The sequence below is a fragment of the Bactrocera neohumeralis genome, chromosome 5, assembly GCF_024586455.1.
Source record: "Bactrocera neohumeralis isolate Rockhampton chromosome 5, APGP_CSIRO_Bneo_wtdbg2-racon-allhic-juicebox.fasta_v2, whole genome shotgun sequence".
Taxonomy (NCBI): Eukaryota; Metazoa; Arthropoda; class Insecta; order Diptera; family Tephritidae; genus Bactrocera; species Bactrocera neohumeralis.
This window is the reverse complement of record NC_065922.1, coordinates 27,830,132-27,850,179: the sequence shown is the minus strand read 5'-3', so window position 1 is coordinate 27,850,179 and position 20,048 is coordinate 27,830,132. Positions and strand designations below refer to the sequence as shown.

The following is a 20,048-nucleotide window of genomic DNA, read 5'->3' as shown; positions in this document are numbered from 1 at the left end:
TATATTTTTTATTTCAATATCTATCGTTAGGACAAATTATAACAATGCAATTTCTTTACAAATTTACCTAAAAATTTCAACTTGTTTTCGCAATTGAAATTTATTTTCATAAATAATAAATTTGTGTTGTACACACATTTATTCATGATTTTAACAATGAAATTTGAAGAAAATTGTATTTGCAATTTTTTATTGTTGTTGTTTAAATATCGACCCGTTTGCTTAGTGGCACCATTTTAATGAAAACTTTCGTCTTGCTAAATTCTTGAAATTCATTTTTATTAATATGCATACATACATACTTACATACATATGTACACAGACATATGCATGTGTATTTATTTATTTATTTCATAGCATATGTATGGATTTTTGTGATTTGTATATATTCTCTAGCAGTTTTGTATTGAATTCACATCAAAAATATTCATTTTATGCATTTTTGTATTTCTGTAAATTGTAATATTTTTCATATAGTATTCCTGTTATTTTGTTATTTTTAAATTGTTGCTTGATTGAATTTTTCATGTTGTTTTCGTAATTGAAATTAGTTTTCAAACACCTGTACAGAATTATAGGGTATTTGTTGTTGTAATTGTCTAATATACCATTGCAGTAAATTTTTTTATTCCTTCTATTTTTTTTTTTTTGTTTTTTGTTTTGCTTCTAATTGATAACCCGGCATATTACCGCGAAACACATACCATTTATTTTTGTGAAAATAACTAGTCCCGCTGTAGTTTCTTAAAAATAATCAACTTGAAATTGTGTTGAAAGTTTTGAATAAACCAAAATCATTTTTTTTATTCGAGTTTTAATATTCACGACTATGCATATTATTGCGCCAGTTTTGCATACTATTTCTGCAAATTACTTTGTATTTAAATTGAAAATGTATATGTACGCATAGTATACATGTATGTATGTACGTATAGTATACATGTATGTATGGACTTGTATACAGGCTTATATACATACTTACATGCATATTTATGTATGTACATATTTAGAAATGTAAGTGTACGTGTACCGTAATATGCCAGAATGCTTTTGTTTAAAATGTATTTTAGAGTTTTTAATTTGAATTTCAAATATTTATCACTATTCATTGATTCTTTTTTTTAATTTTTTTTTAGAAAAAACATTCAATGTACAAATTTTAATTATTAAGAATTTTACATTTAAGTATTTGTAACTATGTGCACAATTTTACTTTTAGTATTGTTTCATAAAATTTAGCTCCGTAATTGCATTTCATTTACCAATAATTTATGTATGTTTGTAGTTATTTGTTTTTTTTTTTTTTATGGTTATACTAAGTTTTAGCAATACAATTACCAAGTTTTTAAATTTGAATTCATGCTTATTAAGCGTTGAGTTATTCTTATAAAGGTTACTCATTGAGTAAATTGTTTTGCTTAATTGCAATCAAAAAAGTTACTTTGCCCTGTGATTAACGCTTATCGCGCATAACTTTTGTGTAGATGTACATACATACGTACTTATAATATATACATGAGATTTAAGTGCTAATACTTGCACTTCGCTCAGATTTTTCCTTCCCTTAAATGTTTCTATATTCATTATACATTAATGAATGTATGTAGCAATCATAAGCCTTAAATTAAAATATCAGCCGCACCACGCTTCTTAAACACATTTTCTACCAAATAGTGATTACTTCAAACCCACCAAACTATAATTTTATATTTCCATCCAAAAAATTTAGTTATGTAAATTGAATCACATTTATCTAGCCTAAAGATGTGCACATCAAATTTATAATAAAGAAATTCGTTAAGAGTGAAATAGAGTTCACAAGTGAACCGATATTTAAGTGTAAATACCACTTTTTATGTTGTTGGAAATTGTAGCAGCACTCCAAAAATCTTACATTTTCATTACTCGAATCTCAAAAATATGCAAACTTCAACCGTATCTACAAAATTAATGTATATTGAATTGCAAAAATCAGGTAAATTAAGATAGGATTAAAAAGATATTTTATATATTTTTATGGTCATACTCCATAACAAAGCCACGGTAGGTTATCATTTTATACAAAGAATATTTCGGATTTCCAAGGGCTAAATATTCGAAATTTGTAATAACTAAGCGTAATATAAAGTAAAAGGGAATCGGAATATGACTCATCTTTGTATATTAGGGTGTCGGTTATTTTCAAATTTATAATTTTTTTGCAAACCCCCTTGAAGTTATTGCTCTTACGAAAGAATACAATGTAAAAAGCTCTTTATTTTCAATTAACCCGTCTAAATCATATTTATCTTCCATGTAAAAACCATGGGAGATTTTTATATTTTGTATTAAAAAAAGTAAACTTCAAAAAAGTGATGTTCTAATGAAAACTTTAAAAGTTATACTACCTCAAAGTTATTTATCAAGTATTCTTAGTAATACTTGATGCAAGTGATCTATGTATGCTGTGTTGCTCATACGGCATGGTGTGCTGTATGCATACATTACATTTGGTGCATAACTTGAAAAGGAATGAATTTCGTTTTCTTAAAGATGTGCTATTTTGTTTTGTTTTGTAATATAGCCACGTTTTAAACTGAAAGTAGAGAGCTTTTATTTACGTTACATCCTTTTTAAGGCAAAAACTGTAACTGCAAGGGCGTTTGCAAAAAAAAAATATCTGCTAACATATGTATGTATGTAAAAAATAGAAAGGTTAAACATTGCTAGCCATTAACTATACAATTAATTTGATATGAGCACAATCAAATATTATAGCTCAAATGCAAGTGAGATTCTATTTTCAATGCCAACCATTTGTAATTTCAAAATCTCTTAATTTCGACCCCTCATTTTATCGTTTGTAAATATATCCACAGTCGCACGCATACATATACATACATACATATATACAATCAAACAAACCAGCATATGCATATTTTGTAGTTTTTTGTTTAAATTTTCATTTAACTCCGTTCTAAACCTTTTTTACATTGTTTTCTTTTTTTATTTAAATTAATTAAATCAAAGATGATAATAACAAAGAGCTTCATAATTAAGTATAATGTACAATAAAAAATTAAAATACAATTAAGCATAAGAAATCTTGTTGGCAACAAAATATGATATGTGCCACTTAAGCAACAAATTCAATTAAACTAAAACACATACACGTTGGAAAATCGGGCGACTAGCTGCCACGATTTTGCCAAGACTGCTGGCGATGGCTCGAATAAACTGTCCTGCATTGTATACAAATTACTTCTAACCTTTACTCATTTGTCACAAGTACATATACATAACAGAGAAATACACAATACAATGAATTAATTACAATTTAAACATAATTTACAATTCTTTTATTCAATAATCATTTTATTTTTTATATATTATCCTCACAATTTCTTCTGTGTTTAAATGGGCTAGTTTTTCTTTAATGAATTTTATATTAAAGTATTTGCATTTCATTAACATTTTCTACAGAGCCACGGTATCAAAAGCATTCTTCGTTATTTCACTTACTTTTGTTAAACATCAGCATATACAAACTTAGAAACAAATTTCATTTCTATTTAAAATTGTAGTTAAAATTAAAATTTGTTACAAATTAATTTTGCATTCACTTACTGCATTATTATTTAAAAAAATATATATGTATTAACCAACTTCTAGTCGGTCCGTCTACCGTCATCAGGTCATCGTCGCACTTTGACTGTGGCATACAATTACCATTGCTTTATGTTATCATAACATAATAGAATTGCATTTACACTATTAAAATGCATCACTTATTTCACATATCTCATCTCATTTTAAATATTAAGATAAAAATTTTTACAAAAAAATTCTTTATTCTCTTCTCACTTTCCTTGCATATGTTTTGTTGTGTGTGGGTGTGTTTTTTTTTTTTTTTGCTTTTCTTCAAAAAATTTGTTGAGTCGAAAAATTAGTGCAGAGTACTACTAATTCTTCGCCGTATCAGGTTAACAATTTGTGGGAGGTCTGGCGGGCACAAAAACAACGTTAGCGGCGGTGGCTTTGACGGCAGCGGCGGCAACAGCATTCATATTTGCAACTACAATGCGGCGCACAATGGTTGTTGTAGTTGTTGTTGCTGCTGCTGTTGCTGCTACAGATGGCACTGCTTTCCCTACATGTAACACTTGCAAGCGATTGTTCACTTGAAAATCCTTTGGCTCAGCTGCAACACATTCAACCGTAGGATCGTCCTTACAACGGTTGCCATTATCACTATCATCACCATGTTGTTGTAATGTGTTATCAGCTGTAAGTGAATCCGTTTCACTTAACGCATTGCTATTAAAAACTACACTTGCAGCAGCATTTTCACAATTTGTACTTGTAGCGGCGAAATCTACATTTGATACGACAGCATTATCTGCAACTGCAGTATCTACGACATTGTCGCCATCGTTTTCATAGTTATCCGTAGCCACCACTTCCGTCCCAACCGCATCGTCGTCATCATCCTGCCTGTCTCAATCGATCTTTGTTTGACAATAGAGCTCCTTGAGTGATTTCAATTCTTCAATGAGCGCTTTGTTTTGATTCTCAAGCACCGCCACACGATTTTCCAGGCACTTTATATATTCCTTCTTTTTACGCCGACATTCACGTGCCGCCTCCCGATTTTTTTGTAATCGTATCTCGCGCTTGCGCGTCTGATCCTCAGCTATGCCACTATTATCTATGTAAAATAAACAAAATAACAAGTTTTAAAAACATGCCAAATTGCGTACAGCAATCGCACGCTAACTGAATTATATGATATCAGTAGTTTCTCTATATATACGAAAATATAATTTAATAATAAAAAAAATAATAATTGGAAACGTTCTTTACTAGTATTGTATGGAATCCTATGAGGTATGTAAAATGCTGCCGCATTGTCCGGCGGCATTTGTATTAGGGTGCCGCTTGTACCGCCCCCCGTGCTCGACAACGTGTGTAGTCCACCAGTCTCTGACATTTGCAAAGTCGCTCCACCTTTCATTCGTTATTACACAAGACCACAGTGCAGATAAATTATCAATCATTGTCATTGCAATCGATCAACGTGTATAGACAAATTTTGCAGATTCAGATCACCATCGCCAGTACCATAATTCGTTGCATTTCAAATTTGCATTCGTTTTTTTTTTTTTAATTTTTTTTATTGTGGATTATTTATTGCATGTATGTTTGCCATTCAAAGTGTTGGTGGGGGGATCGTTGAAAATTATCAACATAATGTCGCATAATTATGATTGCAGAATTTGATTGTGACAGGGTTGGATTGCATCGAGAGTTGAGAAGAGGCGAAGTTGAAGTATTGGAGTAGGATTTGTTTTTGTTTTGGAAAAAGTCGAAAATAAGATCAATAACAATTCATTAGCTTACTCATTGACAATTAGAAATGGATTCAAACACTTTTAGTGCAAACCTCTATATACATACACACATTTATGAATATTATGTATTTATTGCACATTACATATGACGATTTTTATTTGATTCATTTGATTTAGGTACGTTTATGATGAGTTATGGATTCTGCAGTATGTATCAAGAAGCCTTAAATTTAATGTTAGTGCTTTCCTATAAGTTTACAGATATTATAGGCTTGTTGAGCTAAGTTGAGTTGAGCTTTTCGATATTTAGTGAATAGCAACATTCGATGCGATGATGACAGTAATTTTATCTATGTGTGCTCAGCAAAAAGCGATAAATTTGAGATCACAAAGAATTTACAGAGCGCCGCAAAAACACACACAACATGACAGACAGAGACATAGACGGATAGAGAGAGAGAGAGAGATAGATACATAAAGAGAGTGGTAGATAAGCAAAAGTCACAGAGAGAGAATAGTGAGACTGGAGACAAGAGTGAAGACGTAGTGGTGTAAGATGTACATAGAACATATAGTATACGCAGAATAAATTTAAAAAGAACACGCATGGGTTAATGTTTTACATTGTCCTGTGTTCCTTCCTTCAATAATATTGGAAGATAAATGGATCAACATTAGCAGACTGTGAGTATATAACAGTTATTAACTGTGTTTATCAAAAAAAGAGAGAAAGAGAACGAATGAGAGCGCATGGGCGAAACAGAGATGCAATAATACATACAATGATAACAACGTGACAAGATTTTCAAACTCTTTTTATTAATTATTTATTCATAATTAACTTTTTTTAATTATCATTGTTAGAACAAATAGTTAGTTTAAAAAATCTCTAATTTTTTTTTTAATCAAATTAGCACAAAATTAATGGAAAATGACAATGCCTAACGTTTTAAGTTTTAGAAAATAATTGATTTGTTGTTAATAGTAAGGTAACATAACTACCTAACAAAAATCGAACAAATTGTTAACGAACCTGAAAAGTTATTTCTCAACTATAATATTTCGCTAGCATTATTCTTTAACCTGTGGAAGAACCACGTTAAAGTTCAAGTTAATAACTGTATTTTTCTCAACTTAAGCATCTATGTATATATTCTAAATTGGATATTTATAAAAAAAACGGGTAATCTTATTGGGGGAAAGTTCAAAAGAAGATGCGAAAGAAGCTAAGTAAGGAGTTACTGCCAACTAGACCTTATGCAATAGCTAATAACTGCACTACGTTCCATTGAGATATAAAACAGTGCATTTCGTTAAATATATTGACGTTTCCACATGCTTTGTCTGTGTTGTGTGTGAGTTTCGTAAAGTTTCAGCGTCTGTTAAAAACTTCGTTTACTTGTAAAGAGACGAACGACCTTGCAATGTCAGCAGTAGTAGCAGCAGGATTAAAATGACAATAGTCGTATAACATGTATTTGTTTTTAACTACTATAAGCTCTCTTCGATACGTTCATAAAATTAAAACAGGAACAAACAAAACAAACGTTAAAAGAATTTAAAAAAATATGAGTGACCCACCACTCAGAGTGAGACAACGGCAAAGCTTTGATGACAACCTAGTTATGATACGGATGCATTATTTACTTCAATGTGTAATTAACAAAAATAATTTTTTTACAAGATAAACAGAGGAGACAAATATTTAAAGAAAACATATTCTAAGTCATAATAATGGAAATGACAAATAGAGTAATGTGTTGAGCAATACCTACATACAGATGTATATTATGAAAAAGATTTTACGATAACGATGGGATGAGCATGTAGTACATTTACATTACATTCCTTACATGATAATGCATATGATCATGAAAGTGTTTTTCGCGAAATTCATGCAGTGATTCTGGCGATGGTGATTATGTTGATAAAATAGTGTCAAAATTTAGCGATGATACAAGGCACGTTGTAGACTAAAAATTAGACAAACATTTCGTTGATATACATACATACATACAAAAGTCTTTCAAAAACAATGCTTTGTTTTCATTTATATATAATATTAATTAATTAGAGTTACCAAAAACCCGTTAACTCAGAATTGCACCACATCGCTGAAATTTGCGTTTTTGGAATAAATTTCCACAATTTTCAAAAGTTACAACGGTGTGATTACTTTGACAGCTATATCTCTCAAAAGGCGTATATCCCTATAAAGCATCCTGTATATTATTATTATTCAGAACGTTTTACCTATTTCAGAGCAGTTTTTTAGATTCGTCAACTTTTAAAATATATTATCAGTTTTATTGCTTTTTTATACAATATAATATAAATGATCTTCGTTACGAGCTGAGTCGCTTTAGCCTTGTCTGTGTGTGTACGCGAACTAGTCGGTCCATTTTTAAAATATTGGTCTCAAATTTGGCAAACGTTCTATTGTTCCCAAGACAAAGTCCATTTGTCGGAACTTAAGTCAGCGTATGGAAAACTTATTTATTTGACAAAGTGCCTTCACGAAATTTGACACAGATCCAACCTCAGACCCCAGACAGCCGAACAATCTTTAAACAGTTGTTTCAATATTCCTATAGCTTATATACCATAGAAACTGACCCATCAAACTCAAGCCTTTGTATCCTCAAATGTATCCTCTTGAAATTTGACATAGATTATTGTCTAAGGCAACACTACAAACCCGAAACAAATTGTATATTCATACAGGATCCCATAAAAACTAATCTATCAAAATCAAAATATATGTATATCTTTTTATACCCCTTTATGCTATAATAAATACAGCTGTGAAGGGTATTAGGTGCAAACGAAGTTAACGTTTTTTCTTACTTATACTGAATTCGTGTAATCTTTAATGATTACAATTTCCTTTTCTTATTCTTACTATTTGGATGTATGTATGACAAATACAAATGTATGTATATATGCTTTTGATATTTTTATTTAATGTCTTAATGTATTTTTGCCAATTGTGCAGAACACAATAAAATTTTATGAAGACGCAACTTAAGATATCAATGTATAAAATGGTAACAAATAAAAACACTAACTAATGCTTCCGGTTAAAATTATTTGTATTAGATAAAAAATTTAGTGTAAAAATACACGTATTTACAAAAATGCACGTGTTTTCAAAACAATATTTTATAATTACCTGTTATATCAGGTCCACTAATTTCGGTGAAAATTTTATTGTACGATGGCCTTCTTGTGAGCTCTATTCGTCGCTGCGGTGAGTCCTCGTCAGTGAGACTATCTTCACTATTAGTGTCGAGGTGTTGTGTATTTGGTTCGGGTTTGATTTTACATTGAAAATGTGGAGGGAGCTGAGGTAAAAATGATAACAGAAACATTATTATTAGCCGATTTTTTATGTTGAAGAAAAATGTGTAATATATAATATCAATTCACCTGTACACCACTGCCTGATGTTGTGTGTATTACCGTTGTACTAGGTGGCTTATTCACATATAATACCCCACCCTTGGGTACACCTATCGTTCCTGCCGTCGCCGCGGTCACAGCATTTGTGGCGGCTGTTTGAATGACTGACGACTGATTGGCTGCCTGAATGACAGACTGCATTTGCTATATTAATAGGCAATACAAGGATTAGTATTATACAAAAGAAACATAACAGTTATTTGCATGGCAAAATATATGGTATTATATATTACCTGTAAACTGTGCACCGGTGCTGCTAAGGGGTATTGTACACTCGCTGTTGTGGTCAATACAGTAGCTCCACTACCGGCGGCTGATGTTGCTACACTATTGCCGGCCGTTGAGTTATTACTTTGGTGCGTTGAGGTAGTCGTCAAATTGTGACCTTCCTCAATATTGTTCGAGTTGCCGTTCTCCTCACCGATGCTGTCCATTTTTTTAATTTTTAACAGCACCGTCACGTCTTGCGACAACTGCTTCAGTTTGACAATTTTTTTCTTTATAAGAGCAACCCAGAAAGATGCAAAATCGTAGTCAATATGCTACTACGAAAAGCAAAATAATTTTTGGTTGCTACTGACTAATATCGACCTTTGGTGCTAATTAAAGTTTCTTTGTTTTGGTTTGTTGTTAATATTCAAAGCTTAGTAAGAGTTTTATGGTTTCACAAGCGGCAAGCCGATCGAAATATGTATGATATTTTGTTATTCCATTCAAAATAAGATTTGAGCTGAAAACATAACAAAAAAATAATTATTAGTTAGATTTATAAAGCACACGAAGGATTTTTTATTTGACATATGTATATCAATGTATTTTCTAACTCAATTCTATTTTCTTAAAATATTAATTAAATCGAAATTTGAATATGTCGAAGATTTTTAAGTATATCTTGGAGAACTGTATACCCATCTGATCAAATTTGACCTGGACTGACAAAAAAACAACACTTTGACTTATTTGAATACATATTTTTATTATCGTCTTCAAAAAAGCTCCTAATTTTCCTTGCACTTCCTAAAAGCTTTGACAGGGATGGCATTTAGTGTCTTCAGCGAATTTTGGTTCTTTCGGTTTCGGCCCATTTTTCGAGCGTATCATATTCATAAACTCACGTCTGATCACCAAATAATGTGTATTTGATGAGTATAGAGTCCTTAGCCAACTTGTCAAGCATTTCTTTTGCAATCCCCTCTCGACATCGTTTTTGCATAAGATTCAGATCTTTTGGTACGGGCCAAGCACTGATACGTTATATACCAAAAACATTAACCAAAATATGTTGAGTCGATTCATAACAGAAGTTGAGATCCTCTGGGATATTTCTGATACCCCGATTTTTAAGCACTGTTCCTATTTACCTAGAAATCCGTCAACCTCCGAAACTCAATCAACTAAATGAATTGCAATGCCTATGTAGGCAAGTGTTCACCAAAACCTTACACCATTTGAACTATGAAAAGCAGTAACAAAGTGTTTCACCTGATAAAGATAATTTCATTAGCAATAATGGCAACATCATCAATATAAAAAATATTTAAAGGGAGTAAAACTGACGATAATAGAATGACCACAGATGAACAAAACAAAAACGAAAACAAAACCGCTTTGTCGTCTGCTGCCTTTATATGCGAAATTGATACTACAGTGGTACAATTATGTTCACATACCACTGTATCATATGAGTCACTAGCAGCAGCAGCACGCCATATCTCCGATCAGAAGCTAGCAAGCAAGTCACATCGTCACATTCACCAAAACGTCTAAGTCAGCGTCATAAACGGCAGACGCTTTGGGTGCGAGACAAAGCGTCAGCAGCAAAAGCGACCGAACGACTTCGAATATATAACAAATATTCATATGCGTAGAATTGATCGTGTTGCCAATTGGTCGTTGGCTATCAACGCCGACAGTAATCACAACAGAGAAGCAACGAACAGGCAATTCAACGGATTTTAATCATCGAATGAAAACATATTGCACCAGCGATCATGAATACTACTATTGAAAGTGTATTTGTATGAATGAATATTCGCAATGTATATACATATGTACAAATGATATGCGTACGTATAAAAAGAGCGCCAAACTTCATCACACAAAGTATTAAAAAAATAAAAAATAACTAAATGCAACGAACCGAACTGGAAGTTGTATATTGCCTACCATGATCACGCACCAACGTTAACATACTTAAATCGATGTACATATACTTATGTATATAGGCATATTACGAGTACATGTGTATGTAATGTATATTTGCCCGTTTTGTTGATATCATTATACTATATCACCACGGACACGTCATCAACATTTCGTTTATAACTTGCACATATGTACATACATAAGTTTATACATACATACATGCTATGTACATTTTGAACAACTCACAAATGCAAAATGAAATATGAAACGTCGCGTAGCCATTTAAGGTGTGTAAACATGTAGAATGTATATTTTATTGTTAAGAATGTTTATTCTTGATAAAAAAAGGCTGCGAAGTCTGAAACCTAATTGTTGAGAGATGTCGTCACCAACCGAAATCGCAGTTACTTATCACGCTTTCCCTTGTCAAGATTAAAATGAAAAGGATTTTTTCTGCTTTTCGCAGTTCATAGCACTATATAATTTTGACCACAAATGCATCATTTTAGGAAGTGGTTAGTTTTAGGTAGTACATACATATGTATGTATATTGGTGACCCGATATCGGACGCTGGAAGCCTTGGAAAATGAGCAAGTTTATTATATCAAAATATTTGCAAACGTCCTGGGCGGAAAAGGATTTTTTTCCATATACATACTTCCAAACCACTTACATATTTAATTAAAGTATTTTTATACCCTGAACAGGGTGTATTAAGTTTGCCACGAAGTTTGTAGCACCCAGAAGGAAACTTCGGAGGCCCTATAAAGTATATACATATAAATGATCAGTATGTTGAGCTGAGTCCATTTAGCCATGTCCGTCTGTCTGTCTGTACATATGTATGTATGTATATGACCTAGTCCCTCAGTTTTTAAGGTATCGTTTTGAAATTTTGGAAACGTCATTTTCTTTTCAAGAAGCTGCTCATTTGTCGGAACTGCCCATATCGGACCACTATAACATATAGCTGCCATATAAACTGAACGATCGGAATCAAGTTCTTGTATGGAAAATTTTCCCATTTGACAATGTATCTTCACAAAAGTTGGCACAGGTTATTATCTAAGATAATAATGTAATATCGGAAAAAATTGTTCAGATCGGCTCACTATAGCATATAGCTGCCATAAAACCGAACTATCGGAATCAAGGGCTTGTAAAACTGATTACTGCTTAAGGTAATAATATAATCTCCGAAAAAAATTGTTCTGATCGGATTACTATAGTTTCCAGACAAACTGAACACATAGTTACTAAAAAAATGCTGTGAAGGGTATATTAGCTTCGGTGCAGCCGAAGTTAACGTTTTTTTCTTGTTTAACTATTCCTTGTAAAAATAGTACGTAAAAACACCACTATATATTGTGATTCCACGTGCATATATGTATTTGAATTTATTTATTGTTGTACCTTATGTTTCATAGATGTTCATATTTTGTATATTACTAATTTGTAAAACAAAATATGTAAATATAGCTAAAACCGCATTACTACTAAAGATTGACAGTCGTTGAACGCGCCTTCATCTGGTATTTTCGCTATACGTGCCTTAATCTATGATGTATTTTTATGAGGTGACGTCATTAATGTCAGCAAATAGTTAGGAGAAATCGTCAGACAAAGCATATGGATTATTATGGTCATACTACAAGTAAATCAACCAAAAAGTGATTAATTCACGTTGCCGGCGGTGGCTTTTTCTACTTCTTATGTTCTGAAGTAAATCTACTCTTGTTTATACTGTGTTCTTTCTAACAATATGCAAACTCTATGTACATACATACATATGTATGTACATAAGTATTGATATATTTTACTACATATCGTAATTGCTAGTCACTCCTTACGCGACAACGAATATAAAGTTGCGTTATATGTTTGAAAAGATGTGCTATTTGCCCTATTATCGTATTTTAACTCCAAAATTTTCGATACAATATTTGGCGCTATTTTGAAATAATTTGTATGTTTGTCGCGAATTGGCAAAACTTTGTAAATATGTATGCCAAACGTTGAAGGAGTGACGTAATTTTATGTTTTGTATTGAATGCTTTGTAATTGGCACACTACACAGCATATAACAAACCTTGAATATTAATATTTTAAACATCAGAATTCATACATTCTCAATAGAATACAGACTGTAAATATAAAATATATTATACCACTAATTTAAGATCTGTCACGATTTCTATGATGACTTATAATTAAATATAATGTAGTAACTATCCATGGCGCACCGTTGATGATATTAAAAAAAAAGTTCTGTAAAATTGTGGCTTATGTACATATCGGTCTCCTTCCTATATTTTGTATTATTTTATTAGCATGTGTTGCTGTTGTTTTTGTACTGGTTACCCTGCCCTATTTGGAGCGAAAGGTAAATTAGTTGTCAAGGTCGTCGAACAGGTCCAGGAAACGATTTGTTTCGATGGGGTAGGACCTTTGTGACCCAGATGTTAAATCAGTTTTTTTTTTACAATGCTTTTTAATATACATATGTACATATCTTGAGTATGTGAGATTAAAGACCACAAAACATAAATTGACTTGTGGTATTTCTTTGCGTAGAGTTGTTTCACATTCCTTCATTTTTAATTAGCTATTAGTACCCGATAAGTATTCATCAATGTTAAATGATTATTTCTAAAAAAATAGGATTAAAAATATGAAATATCAATGCCTAAATTTTATCATGAATTAATATACTTCAATTTTTTTATTATTAATATTCTTGTTATAGTTTTGACGGAGATATTCTTCGAAATTGTCTACTGTTCATCCCCTTAGAAGGGGAGGAAAAGTCAAGGGCAAACAAATGTTTAGGATCTCAAATGGTTTTTTTGTACACCCTAAGTATTCACTTACTCTGCAAGAATTAATAATAATTTTTACTATTCGCAGTTGTGGCTAACAATTTCTAGTTTTAGTAATTTTAAAACCTCTGCATAATCCAAACAAACCTTTAATATAGCATAATAACGTAATCTCAATTAATTGAAAATACCCTCTAATATAAAGCACAATAACACACTACATCAGCACCACAATTTATTACATTATACCATTTAAAAAGCACATGTTGGCAGATGGATTATATTCTATTTTTTTTTTACAATATTTTGAGAGTTAAACACTTTACAAAATATTTTGACTTCGTCATCAACTTCTGCATTTTTGCAAAAACTATAATCAAAATTTGATTAACAAATCACAAATCGTAGTAAACTGCACAACCACTAAAACTTCATTATCTACACATATAACTTAAGCTAGTTAAGCATTCAGACTAAAACATCAAAATTTGGATATTTGATAAAGGAAAAACACTAACAGCACTTGATAGAGCAAATAAATTTCAGCTGAAGAAAAAAATCGGCAACAATCCAATAGCAACAGAAACTTTGAAACTACGTCGACAACTACGACAGCAACCACGAAACGAAACTTCTGATGACATCACTAAAAAATTACTTTATTGTTATTGGTGCTTGTGATGTGCCTGCTTTTTCTTGCTTTTGTTATCGTTGTTGTACAAATTACACTGTGCCCACGAAATTGTAAACAAACTCTAAAATCTGCCTTCATCTACCACAGGCAAGAACGAATAAACCATATTTATCGGGTTTTGCACATTCGCGTTGACACATTCGCTCTATTAGGTCGATGTTGTTCGGCGAAAAATGACATAGGATAGTATATTTTTGCTTTTTGTTTTTGTTTCGTTGATTTTGCATACGAGTGATTACCTAAAATTTTGCTTTAAATTTACTCGATAATAACTTGTGGTGCTGTTGCATTTCAACTGCACCAGAGGCATTCCGGTTTCGAAAAGTTAAAAACGACTTTTTCCCAATAAATGATTTTTACTTCGGCAATCGAATTGGAAAATTCACAACGTCAATTCAAAAGCCCGAGAGTACTACACTATTTTCCATATTGTACACTTTTTATGATATTCTTATTTGATTTGTATACGTGTTTGTTTCGCTCGCGCTCATATAATAGTCGCAAATGAAAGAAATGGTGATATGTGAACGTATAAAGTTAGTTCAATAGTTAATTACCACGTGGTGAGTTAGAAATACCAACTTAGTGTTGCATTTTGTAATTGAAATAATTTTAGAAAACGTAACCCTAATGTTTTTGGAACAACGTTCTTATGCTGCTGCATATGGACATAAGAGTAAAATGTGGTTCAAAACCTAAACTTTTATAAGGTATTATTAATTTTCATTTAGAAAAGAGTTGTTTTGTTTCACACTGCGTTATTGATAGACGCCGATTTCATTACAATGCTGTTTTTTTATATTGTACGTAATTAAATACAACTATAATTAATACTTGGAAAAAGAGAAAATTTGATAAAATGTAATCAATTTTGTTTTTGATATTTCATACAAATATTTTTTGGTATTGTATGCATCATGCATCACTATATTATGGAGTGATTTTTTTTTTGCACATGTGACGTCATAAGTGAAAAAACTGACAGTACCAAACATACATACATATGTATGTACATATATAAATCTATTTTAATATTAAACTATGCTAAACTAACTACGAGTATATTATCACTAATACACCCAAAGTTATTAAAGCATTTATCTGATTACCTAGAGGTAAATGTATACGGCTTGCAACCGAAAATATCATTGCTTATCAAAATTAATGTTAACATACTCTTTTATCGAAACTTATGATGTTAGCTCTTGTTCTTATTCTGCTCTTGCGTCTTTCCAATCTACATTAAGCCAACTGTTGCAGGTGCTCTGTATTTGCCTCATATTGTTTGGTTGCCTTCTGTACACTTCGCGCGCATTTTTCCTTTCATTTATGTATGTATGTATGTATGTATATTTTCGCAGATAAATTGGGTATTACTTATGATTAAAAGTAGAAGTTAAGCAAAGGACAAACTATTAAAATGAATTAAGTGGAGGAGAGAATGATTCAAATAGGCATAAACAGCATATGTAAATAGATCTGCTTGTATACATACAATGTATTTAAGTACATAAATTCATTCTATAAAAATGTCACTTTGACATCATATCTTTTTACCTGTATTTGTTGTCAATGTCGGATTGGGAAACATACCCCATTGACTGAAGTCCAAACTCAATATCAGCCAATTTGAATAATACCGTATTTGCTCTTGAAAATAAATATAAATACAAAGAACTTTAACTTCGACTGCACCGCAGCTTTAATACACTTCAGATGTACGTACATACATATGTACATATAACTAAACTGAAAACGAAACTGGCTAACGGTTTGCTCCAACGGAAAACATTTTGTTATCTCTTACGAGCCACGTTGTTTGATATATGTATGTACATATGTATGTACATACGTAAACAACCTTCAAGTCGTATTATATGTTATAATAAGGATAATAATCTTTATCTTGATTTTGAAGATATCAGTGGTCTGATCAGAATAAGACCTTGATTTTAATCGTTCAGTTTGTATGGCAGCTACATATGTATGTATATGCGTAGTGGCCCGATAAATAAACAACATATTAGGAATAAAGGGATGTGTGCCAAATTTCAGATCGATACCTCAAAAACTAAGTGACTTAAATCGTCACGTTGATCATTTATACATTATAATATGTACATATTTATATGTATGGTATAAACATTTATGAGGTCTCCACCTTTTCGTTTTGGCAAACTGTATATACTCTATTCAGAGTACAAAAATGAAAACAACGAGAGTGGAGTGTTTTCGTCCATTCGGACAACATGATCTAGCCAGCGTAGCCGCTATCTTTTAATTCGCTGAACTATGTCAATGTCGTCGTATATCTCATACAGCTCATCGTTCCATCGAATGCGATATTCGCCGTGGCCAGCTCGCAAAAGACCATACATCTTTCGCAGAACCTTTCTCTCGAAACGTCAACTCATCAGATGCTGTCACCGTCCATGCCTCTGTACCATATAACAGGACGGGAATAATGAGTCATTTATAGAGTTTGGTTTTTTTTTTCGTCGAGAGAGGACTTTACTTCTCAATTGCCTAGTCAGTCCGAAGTAGCACCTGTTGGCAAGAGTTATTCTGCTGGATTTCCAGACTGACATTGTTGGTGGTGTTTACACTGGTTCCAAAATAAACGAAATTATCTACGACTTCAAAGTTATGACTGTCAACAGTGTCGTGAGAGCCACGTCGGGAGTGCGACGACTGTTTGTTTGATGACAAGAGATATTTCGTCTTGTCCTCGTTCACTGCCAGACCCATTTGCTTTGCTTCCTTGTCCAGTCTGGAGAAAGCAGAACTAACGGCGCAGGTCTTGAGGCCGATGATATTAATATCATCTACACATGACTCTATCCTCCCTATATATACTATGTATAGTAAGATGTAATTTAAGCAAAAAGCTTAATTATCTCATTCGTGCCGATAATTGCTACTTCTTAAGCTTAGTACCATAAACTTCTTAAATGCAATGACTAATTCATACTTAATTGAAAATTAATTTGTTCACACGTGTTTGACTATAAATAAAACTCAGTTACATTGTTGATGAGCACGCTCTAGATATATTATAGGTATGTACATACATATGTACATAAATATATAGATTTTAACGGTTAGCATTTTCATAGGGGAAATACAATAAACCGCCGACTAAACAATCTATTTGCACTCGTAATATGAACCTTCGCCTATACATTGGAATACACATATGTAATTGCATATATACATGTACATACATATGTATAATTGCATATACTGCAACTGCATGTGATTACGAAAGCAACGACTGCGTCAACGAAGACAGCAGCAATGCTAGTAACAGCAGTGACATTTGTAACATCAGAGAGAAAGAGTACCAACAACTATGTGTATTTCAACAGTTACGTACATATGTATATAAAAGTCTATTCTACATGTGATAAATGTAAGAGAAAAATTAAAAGAAATGCGGTTAATCAATCACATAAGAAATCATATATACTTATGTATGCTATATGTAATATGTCTAAATACCCATACGAACATAATGCTAAGCACTTGCATAGCCATCCACGAAGAAATGAAGAAATATTCATTGAAACGAGGTAATGGTGTTTGCCTCTTTCACGCAATTTGCACTTGAAACGCAAACAAAAACAAATAGTCAATAACACAGAGTCGGTAAAAGCAACAATTTGTCCTACAACAAAATCCATACTTTTTTTCTTACCATAAGTACGTATGCATATCATTTGTTTTTATGCATGTATTAATGTTCAGGAATAAATTAGTTGAATAAGGTACTAATAGACACAATAACAAAAACATACCACCGGCCAAACAACTAACACATTAGAACACTAGGCCAAAGCTACTCAAACTACAAAACACTGGTGTAGCTCAGAAGATCACACTGACAACTGACGAAAACAAATTAATTGTGATGATTAAACAATTCATTGAAAAGCTTCGCGTTTATTATGAAAATAAAATGAATATTCTAAAACCTTTACTGTGATTACGTCAAAATTTCTTCTGCTACTAGTGTTGTTGGTTTAGAAAAAGTGGCTGATTATGAGTTAGCTCCGCTACCTTCGTTACGACGTCCGCTTTGAAATAAGCACCCACACATAAACACATTTAATTTTGCAGTTGTTGTGTGAGCGCGTTTTTTTTAATACATGATGTATTATTGTACATATTTACAAACATACATACTTATATTGCTATTGCTATTTAAATATTTACATACATATGTATGTATGATTGCATTTGTTCGAATTGTTTTTATCAGATCTAACTGGCTGCTGAATTGACTGGGACTGGTGTGGCGGCTGTGCTGGGCCAGTACTATCAGTGCCGCGTATCTGTGGCCGCACTAATATTCGCATAATTTTTGCATACATTCATAAATACATACATATATATGTGCATAAGTATGAAGATATGTATGAGGGTCTATGACACTCCAACTTTTAATATGGCCAAACATCCATATGTTCAGATATATGTACATAGCTACATTTCTTAGACGTAAACATACATCTCATACAATATTTCAGTTTTTATAGCATTATACTAACTTTTCCTGTTTATTTACACAAAATTTTCCTATTTTGAAGAAATTTTTTTACGATCAGCTGGAATCCCTGTACATATATTCATACATACATACATACATACATACATATATGTATGTACATATGTATGTATATTTTTGCCAATTCTTTATGACTTCAGTCTTACTGCTTAATGCTCGCATTTTAGTTTTTCATTTTGTCTAATTTTCAAAAGTTATTTTGGGAATTTTTAATCTTTCGAATGGTAATTTGTATGTATATAATACATATGCATGTACATACATACATATGTATCTAAATACATTTGTATCTTGGCTTTATTTTAATTTTTTTTTTTTGATTTTGTTTTTGCACCACAACTCACTCACACGAAATATGATTTCGTTTGGATTGTCGTCTTCGCCACTGTCACCGTCACCGATACTGTAGCTTTCGGAATGGCCCGTCCTCCACGTTTCACGTTCTAAGAGGCTGGCCCACACTATATACTTGTGTGTAGCTACAATAAGGCCGCCGCCGCGTACTTTTTCACACTCGTCACTCGCTCACTCATTCGCTCCGAATGCCTTACGTCGAAGACTGTGACTGACGAAAGCATTCAACAGCGACACAGATACGGCCAGCTATCGCAGCAACTACGACAATGGTTTACAGTGTTTCGACTTTATAAGAAATTACTTCTTAGGCACACATACATACATATGTAAGTACATTTTTCATTCCAAATGCTGGCAATATTTTTATATATATGTTATACTACCGAAGATGTGTGATATACATACATATTTGTTCCCTGACTTAGAAGAAAACTTGAAAAAACAGTAACCATGCTGCACCTTTAGAGGTGTATAGCCTAAAATTGAATGAAAAGATATTTATCTTTATTTTGGTCGATCAATTGGAATGACAGCTATATGATATTGCTATATACAAGGATTCGAGTTAGATCGTTCTGTATGTATGGCAGATACATCTTTTAGTAATCCGATCGGCGGTTTCGACAAGCGAGAAGCTTTTTAGGGTGAAAAGGATGTATGCAAAATTTCAAGT

General features: G+C 32.3%; 1 protein-coding gene across 8 annotated transcripts; it reads right to left on the bottom strand.

Annotated features, from left to right (window-relative positions):
- Positions 1-258: 258 nt before the first annotated feature.
- LOC126759770 (cyclic AMP response element-binding protein B) lies at positions 259-19,580 on the bottom strand. 8 transcript variants are annotated; one of them, XM_050474877.1, is made up of 6 exons: positions 19,363-19,580; positions 9,026-9,522; positions 8,760-8,936; positions 8,503-8,674; positions 4,843-4,986; positions 259-4,687 (listed from the first exon to the last, which is right to left on the bottom strand). In XM_050474877.1, the coding sequence occupies exons 2-6, from the start codon at positions 9,224-9,226 to the stop codon at positions 4,479-4,481; spliced, it is 903 nt and encodes a 300-aa protein (XP_050330834.1). In that variant the 5' UTR covers positions 9,227-9,522; positions 19,363-19,580; the 3' UTR covers positions 259-4,478. The 8 variants fall into 8 exon arrangements, with proteins under 8 accessions (XP_050330834.1, XP_050330832.1, XP_050330836.1 ...); XM_050474875.1 differs by having other exon boundaries at positions 19,367-19,580; XM_050474879.1 differs by lacking the exon at positions 19,363-19,580 and adding an exon at positions 18,149-18,168.
- Between the last annotated feature and the right edge of the window lie 468 nt (positions 19,581-20,048).